This window comes from Nelumbo lutea, chromosome 4 (assembly GCF_056320005.1).
Source record: "Nelumbo lutea isolate HS-2025 chromosome 4, American lotus-T2T, whole genome shotgun sequence".
NCBI classification, from domain to species: Eukaryota; Viridiplantae; Streptophyta; class Magnoliopsida; order Proteales; family Nelumbonaceae; genus Nelumbo; species Nelumbo lutea.
This window is the reverse complement of record NC_142687.1, coordinates 91614518-91627669: the sequence shown is the minus strand read 5'-3', so window position 1 is coordinate 91627669 and position 13152 is coordinate 91614518. Positions and strand designations below refer to the sequence as shown.

At 36.4% G+C, this 13152-nt stretch overlaps 1 protein-coding gene across 4 annotated transcripts; it reads left to right on the top strand.

The window, feature by feature from the left end:
* The first annotated feature begins 965 nt into the window (after positions 1-965).
* Positions 966-11944, top strand: LOC148861782 (uncharacterized). 4 transcript variants are annotated; one of them, XM_088984161.1, is made up of 9 exons: positions 966-1213; positions 1823-1889; positions 2521-2686; positions 3328-4082; positions 4626-4799; positions 4893-5009; positions 7682-7861; positions 8001-8047; positions 11313-11944. In XM_088984161.1, exons 2-9 carry the CDS (start codon positions 1842-1844, stop codon positions 11623-11625), a joined length of 1800 nt encoding a protein of 599 aa, XP_088840287.1. In that variant the 5' UTR covers positions 966-1213; positions 1823-1841; the 3' UTR covers positions 11626-11944. The 4 variants fall into 4 exon arrangements, with proteins under 4 accessions (XP_088840287.1, XP_088840285.1, XP_088840288.1 ...); XM_088984159.1 differs by having other exon boundaries at positions 971-1213; positions 3319-4082; XM_088984162.1 differs by having other exon boundaries at positions 1196-1415.
* Positions 11945-13152: the final 1208 nt, after the last annotated feature.

Below are 13152 nucleotides of genomic sequence, written 5' to 3'. Positions count from 1 at the left end.
TTTTGGATTTTACAACCTGTATGGGTACCATAGGGCATGATATTAAACTATGCCTGGCACTCTTCGCCCCGCATGAAGACATGAATTTTTGTATATCAAGTGTTGAATTTAGATGGTGTTTGGATGCATGGGCGTTTTTTGGGATCGATTTAGAAAAATAAAAAAACCTATGCTTGCTAGACCTGTTTTTCACAAAAAAAAAAAAAAAAAAAAAAACACCTTGATATGTTTGAGAGTGATTCTGTCACGTAGGCAATGAGCAACACTATGCTGTTTGATAAGATGATTTTCCTCACCAATTTTCATGTATGTGCTAACAGGTAAGCACCACATAGAATACATGTAATCACCAATCAATCAACATTTGGGGGCAATGGTTCATCGAAGCATGAAATACCAAATTTAATATTTCATGCAATAGTTGGGTCCCAATTTATGAGACATGCCTGTTTTTCAGCATTTTTTCAAAAAACTCTTGAACCAAATATTCATGTATGTGATCGTTTTTTTAAATCGCCTACATACGTGGCACCGTTTTTCAGAAAAACGGCCATGCTTCCAAACATCCCCTTAATAATCAAATAATTGAACATTTTAATGTTTGTTCAAATTATTTTACTTATTCATTACTTATATATAATAGGAAATTAAATGCAATTTATGAATCCAACCCGTCAAACCGACCCACTCCACCCTAAATGTGGAGAGGGTATGGGTTGGGACTTGAGAGGTCTAGCCGTCTAGGGAAGCAAATAAGGTATAGAATTTATAAAATGCTCCTCAACCCACCAAGTTGACTTCCCTATTAAAACATGCAATATTAACTTTACCTAAATAAATAAATCGGATCGGGTTGGCCATACTTGATCCGGTTATAAACGGATTTGCCTTAACTGAATTGGATTCGCATGCATTATGCAGATACAGACAAAACTATATTTATATGTGCAATTTAACTGGATGGCGTTAGTGTATATGGTAGAAGATGACTGACCTATCCGATCACGGCTCGGTTCCCGATTCTACAGTCTTGAACGAACTTCGTTATCTGCCGATTCATCTTCCGAATCGGATGACTACAAATACGAAGCGTCCATCGTCTCCCCCCATACCCCACCAAAACCCCTCTCTGTTTCTCTCTTTCGTTTCCAAGAGCTGAGAAAACACCCGCAAGTCCTAGGAGAGAAGACGAGACGGAAGCCCCCCAACGAAGGTTCGCGTTTCTTTGTCTTTCCTTCATCTAGGGTTTTCTACTTCTCTATTGTGTTTATTTATTTCTTTAGTCTGAGAATTAAGCACGAATTTTGCTTGTTTTCTCCCCACGCCATTTTTCGCATGCTCATTGCGTTTGCTGATTTTTCTATCATGGTTTCACCGTGAATCAATTCTTGTTCTTCGCGTTTGCTTCGACCCAGGTTTGAATTTTGTTTGTTTTCCCTTCGTGTTGTGTGCTTATTTTTCCTTTAGATAGATTGTCTTAGTTGGGTTAATCAGAGTCAATTTTGATGGATTTTATTTAGTTTCTGAATGATCTTGAGCATTTCATCGGTAATGAATTAGCCTGTTTTCGATAGTTAGGTTTAGAGGTTAGAAATGAGCGGCCTCTTTGAATGTTCTTGCGATAATTTGGCTCTAGGTTTGAAAATTTTTTCCTAACGATCTACTTCACTGTGCGATTGTCTGTTAATCTTCATTTCTAATGTATGAAAGATACAACTTTTTCTCTTTGGAGTTCATACACTTGTTCTTTTTTGAAACTTACTTTTCCTTGCAAAACAAGGAAAGTGCTTATATGGTACTTAAATTTACTAATTTCATGCAGAATTTGATTGATCTTTAATATGGGCTTCAATTCAGTCTTTCGTGCTCTGCAGGAGGTATTTCCACAGGTAAGGTTATTTATTCCCCAATTCCCCTCCTAAGAATACGAAATTGTTTGTTCTTTTTCCCCTTCCTGTTAACTGTTGAGAAATTAGAAATTTTATAATCAATTCGTCACTTTTATCTTCACTCAAGATTAGTTCCATATAGAACATCACGGGCCTGTTGTGCTTTGATTTTTTTTTTTTTTTGGAATATAGGGATGCTATTTTTGAAGGATTCTCCTATTCTGGATGTAATGTGGATTTGATCTTTAACAGCTGAGGGCCTTTTTTTGGTGGATTTTTTTTATGTTATATTATATAATTTACAAATTACGAAAAAGTTTTTTGTATGATATCTTTAGATATCAAATAGAGGGACAATTGGTGATTAATCTATAATTCTAAAGAAATAAGGTGTCACACAGATAAGTCGTATTTACATATCTGATAATCTAGTTCTCAAGAATATTAAGAGATGGAAAATGATCTCATTTTTTTTTTGTTTTATTTTGTTTTTCTACTTGACATTTTTGTTTTCAAATCGTTTTGGGATTTTGGTTCTTTATTAAGAAATCTTAGTCATTTCTAATATGATGATTGTTGGATTAAATCTTGAGTCCAACTAAAGTCACGTTTTCTACATTATATAACACAGGTTGATCTTCGCATACTAAGGGCAGTTGCTATTGAACATTCGAAGGATGCAGATGCAGCTGTTGAATTTATTCTTTCTGAAGTTCTTCCTTTTACATCTAGTCCATCACAGGCACCTGTTGCTCCAAATGATGACCAGGAAGTTGGACTTTTGTCAGCTCCAGGAGGTAGTACTTTTCAATCCTTGTTTTGACCCCTATTGTTTGGGACTTCAATTCAAATTCGTTCCTCTTTTAGGCATCATTTAGAGATTGCTCCTATAATGTCCTGTGGATTCCTAGATTGAGAAGCCTTTTTCTGAAGTTTTTGTAGCAGATAGTAATTGAAACACTGGACTGTATTTATTACTGAAACTGGAACCAATTCTATCTAGGTGAAGACACCAAAATCTCATTTTGGCTTTTGGCTTCTACAGGAAGCAGATATTAGATAACGCATAAAGAAGATTAACTTTAAGAATTAAGATTCTTATTAATTGCAAAATGTTCATCTAGCTTTGGCATTAATTTTCTGAAATCATTAGTATATCCATCAAAGTTTGTCTGTTTCCAGAAGCTATATATATATAATGAACAAGATCTTCATTATATGGGTGCTTCCTTGAAGGGCTTCCAAGAATTGCTTTTAATCTTGTGAGCAATGCAAGTACTAGGGATATTCCCTTGTTCTCAATCTCAGGCATGATGTCAGTAAACTCGTTATGCCGTTTGGTTTTTCCATGACTTCTTTTTGTTTATATATATTGGTAATTGCTTTGATTGATTTATGTCTGATGAGTGATTATTTATTGTATATGGAGTTCAATCAGAGGACCATAGTTCTCTGCAGAAGCATGAAGAAGAGGCTGAAGAATCAAATGCAGGTCCTTCAACTGTAGAATATGTGGGAGATGAAGGTGACAAGGGCATTGATCATACCAATGATTTGTTTTCTGTCAATCCAGCATGTGTAAATGAAGGAATTGCTACTTCTGCAATTTCAGATCTTTGTGATGGAAAAAATGTTCAACAGTCAGGTGCAAATTCTGAAAATGAAGTATTGATTTCTTTGGCAAAGCAACAAGATGTTTCTATTGTGTTAGATCTGGTTTCACAGGTGCCGTGTAGCCCTCTGATGGATGAAGATACTAGTGTCCCTGATCATTGTACGATTGCTCGTCATGTTGATCTTCAAGATTTGAATGCACCAGTAACTTATGATCCACATTCAGTTACTTCTGGAGAGATTTGTCAAGATCAATTATGTCTAGATGCTAATTCATTGGATGCACAGAACCTATTAGCTGCAGATACCTGTCTAGTTATTTCATCATCTTTTAATGAAGCATCAGAGTCTGCTGCTTTTGGAATTATGCTGGAAAATGATGCCATGGCTTCTCTTAGTGAATGTGAGAAACAAGGGGCAAGTGGTTTGTTGGAGAGTGCTTCTGAACAAGTGATCTTTGATGCAGAAATGGGTGATGCTGAAGATGCATCCTCTGCTGCAGCTGTGGTTACTAGATCTGGCCAAGTTTGTAGAATTGATCATCTGGAAGATATTATTAGTGATGCCAAAAATAACAAGGTAATCTAGGGGTTTTAAATTCAGTTTATTGTACTGTCTCCCCCGGCACTCCACATATCCATTACCTTGTCTATCCAGGATTGCAATTTTGTTAGTTGGGGGGGGGGGTCAAATTTTAGTTTATTTTGCTTCTACAAGTACATCATTCAAACAATTTTTACCTTCTTCAAAAAAAGTCATTCAAACAATTTTTGGTTCCCTCCCTCTTTTCCACCTCTTGGAAGGTAAATTTTGTGCTAGGATCTCATCATTTGCATCTTCATTGTTCATTCTCTCTCATATAAGGTGGGGAGGACAGCAATTTACCTCCCGTTTTACTGTCCACAAATAAAATAAAGTAAAACATGTACCAGAAGTAAAACAGAACTCATGCATTTGCAACAATTACAATTTGCACTTGAAACAATTACAGCAGCTTTAGGGTTTGGCCTCTTTCAGAATGATGGAAAGGGTCAGTGTTTCTAAAATTACATTTCCAATTTATGATAAGGCTACATGTTAGATAGGCTAACTTTCTAATTCTCATTTCAAATTATGGTGCAGAAAACCTTGTTTTCAGCCATGGAATCAGTAATGCGGATGATGAGAGAGGTGGATCTTCATGAGGAAGCAGCAGAACAGGCCAAACAGGAGGCTTCTAAGGGAGGTTTAAATATCCTTGCTAAGGTTGAAGACCTTAAAGAGATGCTGCGCCATGCAAAAGAAGCAAATGATATGGTTGGTTACTTGTTATAGATTATGTATTGCTTTTTGATGCAATGCTTGTTCTTCAAGATACAAAAATAAAATCTTGGTTTCTTGATTTTGTAGCATGCAGGAGAAGTCTTTGCAGAAAAGGCCATTTTAGCAACCGAAGTGCGCGAACTTCAGTCTCGTCTTCTTAATTTGTCGGAGGAAAGGGACAAATCTCTGGCAATTCTGGAAGAGGTGCAATTCTATGGCTTTTTGTTCTCCATTATGCTGTTTACAGTCAATGCTCTGAAAATCTGATCAATCATAAAGAAGATTGAATTGAATCAAAATGTGAATCGTATCATCTTAGAAATTTATCAAAAAAGAAAATATATACCTAAATGCATACAGGAAATGATTCTACTCCGTTTTTAATCCATATATACCACAGAATTTACTACCATACACTTGAAACATAAGAAGATATAATCAAGTTTGATGTAGAAAGTTTATTAACCCCTATGTAATAGCTCTTTAACAGTTTAACCTATTTAGGCCAGAAAAACAATATCAATTAGGTTTTTAAATAGGTCTTAAATAATCTGTCTTATTCTAGTAAGGTTTTAAAATAAAAGCCCCTAGAAAAAAACATAAAAAAGGAATTTCAAAGTAAAGAACGAGTTCACATCTGCGCCCCACAATGCCCCACAGCACATCCCCACCTTGTATTGGGAACATCTCCCGATAACAAGTATGGGATATGTTCCCAATACAAGGTGGGGATGTGCTGTGGGGCATTGTGGGGTGCCTCCTTGTGGGTCGCAGATGTGAACTCATAAAGAACTAGGTCGCAATTCAATTTATTCACATCACATGAATTGTGAATTGTATGGTTTAAAAAGTAACAGTTTTTTTGTTTATTTAATTTTTATAATTGGATTTAGATGTAACCTTAGAATTGGAACCCTTGTGATTCAAATTTTGAATCTTGAATTGTATCCTAAATTTTAAGATTTTAACAAACTCTTGTTACACTTACCTTCTTCTCACTGATGCATTTGAAATCCTTACATGGCAATTTTAATTATGTCATGCTAAAGGATCTGTGTTTAAATAAAATTCTGGAGGCTTAGAACAATGCACATCTCATGCACACCTTATGTTATTATCTAACATAATTAATATAATGGTGACAGTTACCTTCCTTTGATAGGTCGAGCAAACTGCAAACTATCATTAAAATTCTGGTTTCCTTTCCTCCCACACAGTCCATAATACCACAGCTGTAAGACATCTCCATATAGTTTTTTCCTCTCTTGGTTGGAGAGAGTTTGGTTTCCCCAGTTCATATTCATCATGAGACCTTGGTCTAGATTGCATTCAGATGTCAATAATCTGTGCTCTCTATACCCTTTTTCTAGCTAGAAAATCAACCAATAGTTTGCAATTCTCCTGACCTATTGAATGAGGTATTCATAGCTTGGATCAGATGTTTTGCTTCTATGATTATTTGCCCATATTTCCAGGAGAGTCCCTTACCCCCCCTCCTGGTCACCGTTTTTGAGTTGCATTTCCACATCCAATCAACAAGGATAATGAAGTGGCAAGCTCTAGTACAGAGAAATGATAGTTGCACAGTTCTTATTGGATCCTTTCAAATTGAACCCGAATAACCTTGGAATAGTTTCTGACTTTCTTCATGATTTCAAACTACACCACTTATACCCCAGTAGAGGCATATCAGCGGTGGTTTTTTTAGTTTTTTTTTTTACAAATCTGGTTCAGAGGGCCCGGTTTAAGGTCCGTCTACCCCCTGAACCGGTCAAAACCCCAATACACCCTCTGTAGGGGCATATAGGGAAGCTCCCGATACGATATGTATTGGCCGATACGGGCTATTTTGAACCTTGATACCTGTTCATACCAATTTGTCTAGGCAGCAACCATCATCATTTAGTTTAATGGTGTGTCAATAAGGGATCACATTGTTTCGGCTATGGTGTTGTTGTAATTCTAATGCAATGCTCAAAATTTCATCAACTCCCACCTTGATGAGAAGAAGATTAACAAAATACAAGTCCCATCAAGCAGTGATTTAAAAGTCCCCCAATTTGGTAATGTTGTTCATTCATTCATCCTAATAAAATGTCTTCTTAAAAAGCAATTAAAACTATAGAATCATTATTTTTTGTGTGAAAACTTAGAATTCAAGACCTAACGTGGACTTGTTTCGGCTTGCCTTGAGGGGCGTGGCACAAAGCCGGCTCATAAGAATCAGGAATGTAATATGTTTTACATTACATTAGCTATGTGAAGTACTGCAATTGAGTGAAAAAAAAGAGATTAGAGGTTTTACATGCTTGAAAATGTTTTATATGTTTGATTTTTTTTTTAAATTCTCATTTGAATATGCTTTATATCTTATGTTTATGTATTTTAAGTTTAGATAATAGGCTTTTTAAAACATTTATTTTAAACTTTTTGTTTATATATATATATATTTAATATTATGTTTAATATTTTTTGAAAATTTTGGCATTTTTTTTGAATTATCTGACTTTTTTTTTATTTTTTAGCTTATTTTATTTTTTATTTTTGCCTTTCTTCAGAAAGGCGTGCGCCTCACCTTGCGTCTTGCACCTCAGGCGCAAATTGACCCCTGTGCCTTTTTTGCGCTTTGTGGTTTTAAAACACTGCCATCAAGTTACAATCCAATGGTTGGCAGACCATCCTCCAATCAGGACAATCCTAAAATAATGAAAAGAAAAAAGAATCTTGACAGATTTCCAATCCAACGATTTTCACACCATTCTTGGTAGTTGGTACTTCAATAGGCTTTTAAGTTTTAAATCATCTGAAAAGTCCAATGAAAGATGTTTCATGTCTTGATGAGCCCTTTCTTACTTTAGCATGCAAGTCCTTTGCAGATGCACCAGGCTCTTGAAGCACGACTAGCTGCTGCAGAGGAAGAGCGAAGAGCAGCTGAGCAGGAGAAATTGGAAAAGGAAAAATCTGCACAGGAGGCCCTTGCTGAGCAAGAACTTGCCATGGAGAAGGTGGTTCAGGAGTCGAAGAAGCTACAGCAAGAAGCAGAGGAGAATTCTAAGGTGGTAATAATAGACCAGTTTTAGATTGTGTTTATTATGATAATCTAATTTGAACATTTCTAGGTAGTCTGCATTCTTTTCCCAAATGACAAAATTCATGTTAAGCTGAACTCCTTTGAATGATATTTCAATGCTGCAGTTACGGGACTTTCTCATTGACCGTGGCCACATTGTCGATATACTTCAGTAAGCCTTCATCCTCATTTTTTTTAATGCAATCTATAGCTTGAAACAACATTTGCTCTTCCAGGGCCTTGCATTACCTGCAATTGTTAATGCACAAATGCGTTTTGAGATGTTCTATTTTATAAACCCGCTCATTTATGAGTTCAATTTGGTCATGATGTTGTGTAGATGTAGCCTTGGGTTATATGTCATCCTGTCTAAGTTTTAAGAGAATCTACAACTTTGAATATTAGGAGTATGGAAGAGTGTAGAATGTAGTGATGTGGTTAATTTTGATGGGCAAATGTAGCCTATGGCCTACACAGTCACTGCAGCCAAACTAAAATCCTTGGAAGGCTGTGGTAAAAAATTGATGGAGCCAACTGCCTGATGGATTATTTCCTATTGACAATGAATAAAATTATCATGCCAATTCTATAATATGAGTTAATATTGTTTTTAGCAATTTACCATCATTAGTTGAATGGCCCAGGTTCATTAGTTAATGCTGGGTAAAAAAGCCCCTCCTTCCCACAAGAAACCAATCAATGTTGTGTCTCTCAGCCTTAATGCTTTATGGTTATATGGGTTTCTAAATTATATGATAAAAGCCTGCATACATTTTTTGATTAGCGTGAAATTGTTTGAATGCATTTGTAACTATAGACTTTTTTGCATATCCCAAAAGCATTGGTTAAGGGCAGGTTTTATCTGGGAATCTAGTAATAAATGTATTCCTAAAAAGATCGTTTTCTTATAAAATGTTTGTCATGGCCATTTTTGTTTTTGTTGCAAACATTGATTAGGAATTTTAGCTGTTGTCTCTAAACTACCCGTCTATTTTCAATCCTTTCACTCCAATATGATTGCCTAGGATCCATCTATTGTGGCCAGGCATAAAATCTTACCCATTTAACCCTGTCACTAGGTTCTAGCAAAAAAAAAACCTTTCTGCTACATTTTTCCTAGTACCTCTATTGTACTGTTTAATGTACTGGTCCTAGTCACCAGGTCTATGTTGAGAGAGATTCTCTGGTAGCTGAAATATTAAACCAAAATCAGAACAAGGTTCCCTTTGATATGCCTTCAATGGTCATTATTGAGAGAGATTCTCTGGTAGGTGTTTAATGATAATCAAAAGGTAAAAGGAGGTGCTCGTGCTGGGATGAAGGAAAAAGTTTCAGTTAGTGTTATCTCAGAGCATAGAAGCATTCAAAGTTAATTGCTGGTTGCTATCATAAGATATATCTCAGAAGTCACAATATAGTGCAAAACCAAGTATTGATAATTTAGATGAATCAGCTTGTGTTGAAGAAGTGGGTAGAAAGATGCTGGGAGAGAGAAAAGGAAGATCAAAATAAGGGAGGTAATGGAAGAGTAGTCTGAAGAGTTTTTGTTCCAATTTGACAAAAGTCAAGAAAATAAAACCCAAGAAGGTGATTGGCAAGAAATTGGGGGTGCTCCTTTTAGAGGTGAGGTTATGGCTACAGAAATATTTAGGAAGCTAGAGGAAATGGAGGGAATGAAGAACCTCAAGAACCAACTTTATCATTTTATGAAGAGTTTAAGGAATCCAGTTAAAAATTTCAGATGGAGTGCGGGGAAAAGGGAGGGAGGTTGGAGACGTTCTTAGAGGTGGTTGTGTGTGGATGAGGTGGTGGATTGGTCTGACTTTTTTTATTTTGATAAATAACAGCATGAATTCAATCATAAAAATGTCTTACTACCCAAAAAGCTGGACAGTAGCAAAGAATACAAAGCTGGGTACTGATTTGTAAGTCTTGTATTCTCTTTTTTGTTTTAATACATTTTTTCTTTTACTATTAAATAAAAAACACTCTGAAATATTCCTTAGGGCTTTGACATTTTTTTTTTGGATCAATAACAGTAATTTTATTAAAGCAAAGAATACAAAGCTGGGTACTGATTTGTAAGTCTTGTATTCTCTTTTTTGTTTTAATACATTTTTTCTTTTACTATCAAATAAAAAACACTCTGAAATATTCTTTAGGGCTTTGACATTTTTTTTGGATCAATAACAATAATTTTATTAAAGGAGAGATGAAAATTACAACCAGAATGGAGGGGTAAAAAGTCTTAACCCTCCCTATCAAAACTGAAAACACATGTTACAAGATAGCCCAAAAGAGATTTGTTCTTCCCACCCCCTGTTTAGCCAAAGTGTCAGCCATGGAGTTGGTACTCCTCTTGGCCCATTGAACTCTTACAATCATGTTCTGAGTTAGCTGATTAATTTTCTTTCTTTCATTTGAGAACTTCCACCGGCTGGACACTTCCCTTCTGCAACCATCTAATAGTCAGCTGAGAGTCACCTTCCACCAGCAACTTATTAATATTCAACTGCTTAGCTCTTTTAAATCCTTCTAGAGCTGCCAGGATTTCAGCTCTCAGTGAACCCCCCATCCTATAGGTCCTGAGAACATAGCAATGATTCGACCTTCCTCATCCCTGAAAATACCAACTATACCTGAATGGCCAAGATTTCCTTCACTGCTACCATCAAAGTTCAATTTGACAAAACCCGAATCTGGTGGAGTCCAAACAGGTCTAAGAGCAGTGGACATGGGAGCTGATCGAGCCACTTCTTCCCAATTTCTAATGATGTCTCCTACTGAATAGTCTTCAAAGAGCTTCGAAGACTTGACCCAATGGGCCACCCTAACATATATAAGTTCTATGATGGCTTCCTTACTTTTTTTCTTTTTCATGAAATACTCTTTGATTTCTTTCTTCCCAGACTGTCCAACAAACAGCCAGCTCTAGTACATTTCCACAATATTTTACCTCTTTTTTAAATCCCTCACTGATGTGGAGCTAAACAAGCTTTGCACACTTGAAGGGGAGGTCCACCTGCAACCAAATAGAGAAAAAAACCAACACCAAATATCTGAAACAAAAAGGGCAAGAAACTAACAAGTGATAACAGTTTTCACCATTCTTCTTACATAAGATGCGCCAGTGCGGGGATAAACACCAATTAGGCCTTTTGCATAAACACCAATTAGGGCTTTGACAATTTGCATGAATTTCTGAAACTAAGATGGTTAGAAAACACAGCTGTTAATGGTGAACTATCATTTCTTTTTAAGAAGATCTGGTTTTGCTCCCAAAACTTAATTAATGGTTCAACTAAAGCATTCATTGGACTATCTTCTGCTTGATTACTGTTCGAAGGAAATTTAAGTTCTTTAAGTTCCATGAAATTCCAAATTCATAGCTTTGGCCCATTAAACATGAGGAATTGCTTTTTCTCCTTTGGTTGCAGAGGAGAAATAGCTGTTATTTGTCAGGACGTGAAGTTGCTCAAGGAGAAGTTTGATGAGCGTGTCCCAATCAGTAAGTCACTATCATCAAGCCAAACAAGTTGCATCTTAGCCTCTTCAAGTTCATCTTTTAAGAGCCTCACAACTGAAACCTTGGAGAATACAAACTCAACACCATCAACTGATGGCATATCACAGAAGACCAGCCGTGAAGAAACAGTTGTCAATGGTAATCCTAAGGTGCTTTTGGATGATGAGTGGGATCTTTTTGACGAGGCTGAATTGTACAGCTCTGCTGCAAAAAGCCTGATATGACAGAGCAAGTGATTCTAAATTCCTAAAATTTTAAGTTCTGTTCATAGTACATGCTATATTTATTTTAGGCAAAATGATGTCAGAGCAGGAATATTTGAACTTCATAGTTTCAGTTGCAGAAGAACTCTTCATGAGAGGATTGGCTTGGTTTTCCTATCACTATGTTCAGATATCTTTTGTACAGTGATAAGATAATTGAGTATAGAGATTTCTCTACCTGAGTTCTTATGTTTATATCCAGGTATCTTTTGTATAATATGACTAGTTTGTAGTGCTTAGTGATTACGCATTACAGAGCTTCATGTATTCACTTCTTTTATTCTTTTGGTTCTTTTTTTTTTTAATCTTTTATCTGCTTCTTCTGTTATGGTACATAGGGGCTCAATAATAGTCTAGGTTTTTGGGTCATAAGAGTAATTAAATGTGCTGAGATCCATGTTTTAAACAGTTTAGTTGCATATTTACAAACTCAGCCTTCAGCTTTTTCTATCGAATGTGCGTGTGCCCATAGAAATAGATTGCTCTTGGAGGTAATTCTTTTGCATCATTTTCAGCCCCAGGTCTGCCATGGATAGAGCTTTTCAATTCGCGGGGTAGGACTGCAAATTAATGGGGTTTTAATCTGATCTGGTTACTATCAAATCGAATTCCAATCAGCATTTGTGATTCGTTTACTTGGATCAAATTCGTCGGCTAGACACCAATGCGACCCATTATGTTTTATAAAAGACAATCCCAAATCTCCTTATATCTTCTTCACTCTTAGTGAAGGGTTGGGATTTTTCTATCTTGCTTTCACTCTGTTTATTTGAATTCCTCCTCGAGAAATTGTACTCCCATCTTCTCTCCCATGTACCCCATACATCACCAAAACACCTTGAAGACCAACCCAGGAAGCCCAGGCCCATGCCACTCAGCAGGCGGGGGTCATCATCACCCATGCGACGACTCCGCTGCAGTTTGTTTGTAGAAGGAAGCCACGTCGCCCAAGTTAGTTATCTATCACAGTCTCAGCCATGTGCAGGTGAGTAAGAAACCCTATTATCCCCTCTCTTCTCTTCCCTCTTTCTCTTCTCCTTCCCTCTTACTTTTAGGACGGTGAGATCCCTCGAACCAGCTCTGTTTCGACTTTTGACATTGAAGTGGACTCATCATAAGGATACTGAGTACCCTTCCATTTTACTATGAACTTATCATTTTTTATTCTTGATTTATGTATAAGTTGGTAGGAGTTGGAGGTGATTAGTATAAAATTCTTTGTTAGGCCTTATTTTGGGGTTTTCGTTTGTTTGATAATAATATCCCCAGTTCCAACTAACCATTTTTTATTCCTGATTTTTGTAGAAGTTGATAGGAATTGGAGATGGTTAGTATGAAATTCTTTGTTAAACCTTATTTTGGGGTTTTCGTTTGTTTGTCGCCAGTTTCCCCTCTTTGTATTGTGATATATTCCTGCACCTATCACCGTTCACCTGACACCGATCAATAGGTCTCTTTCCACTGTTTGATTTATTGAGGCTCTGAAAA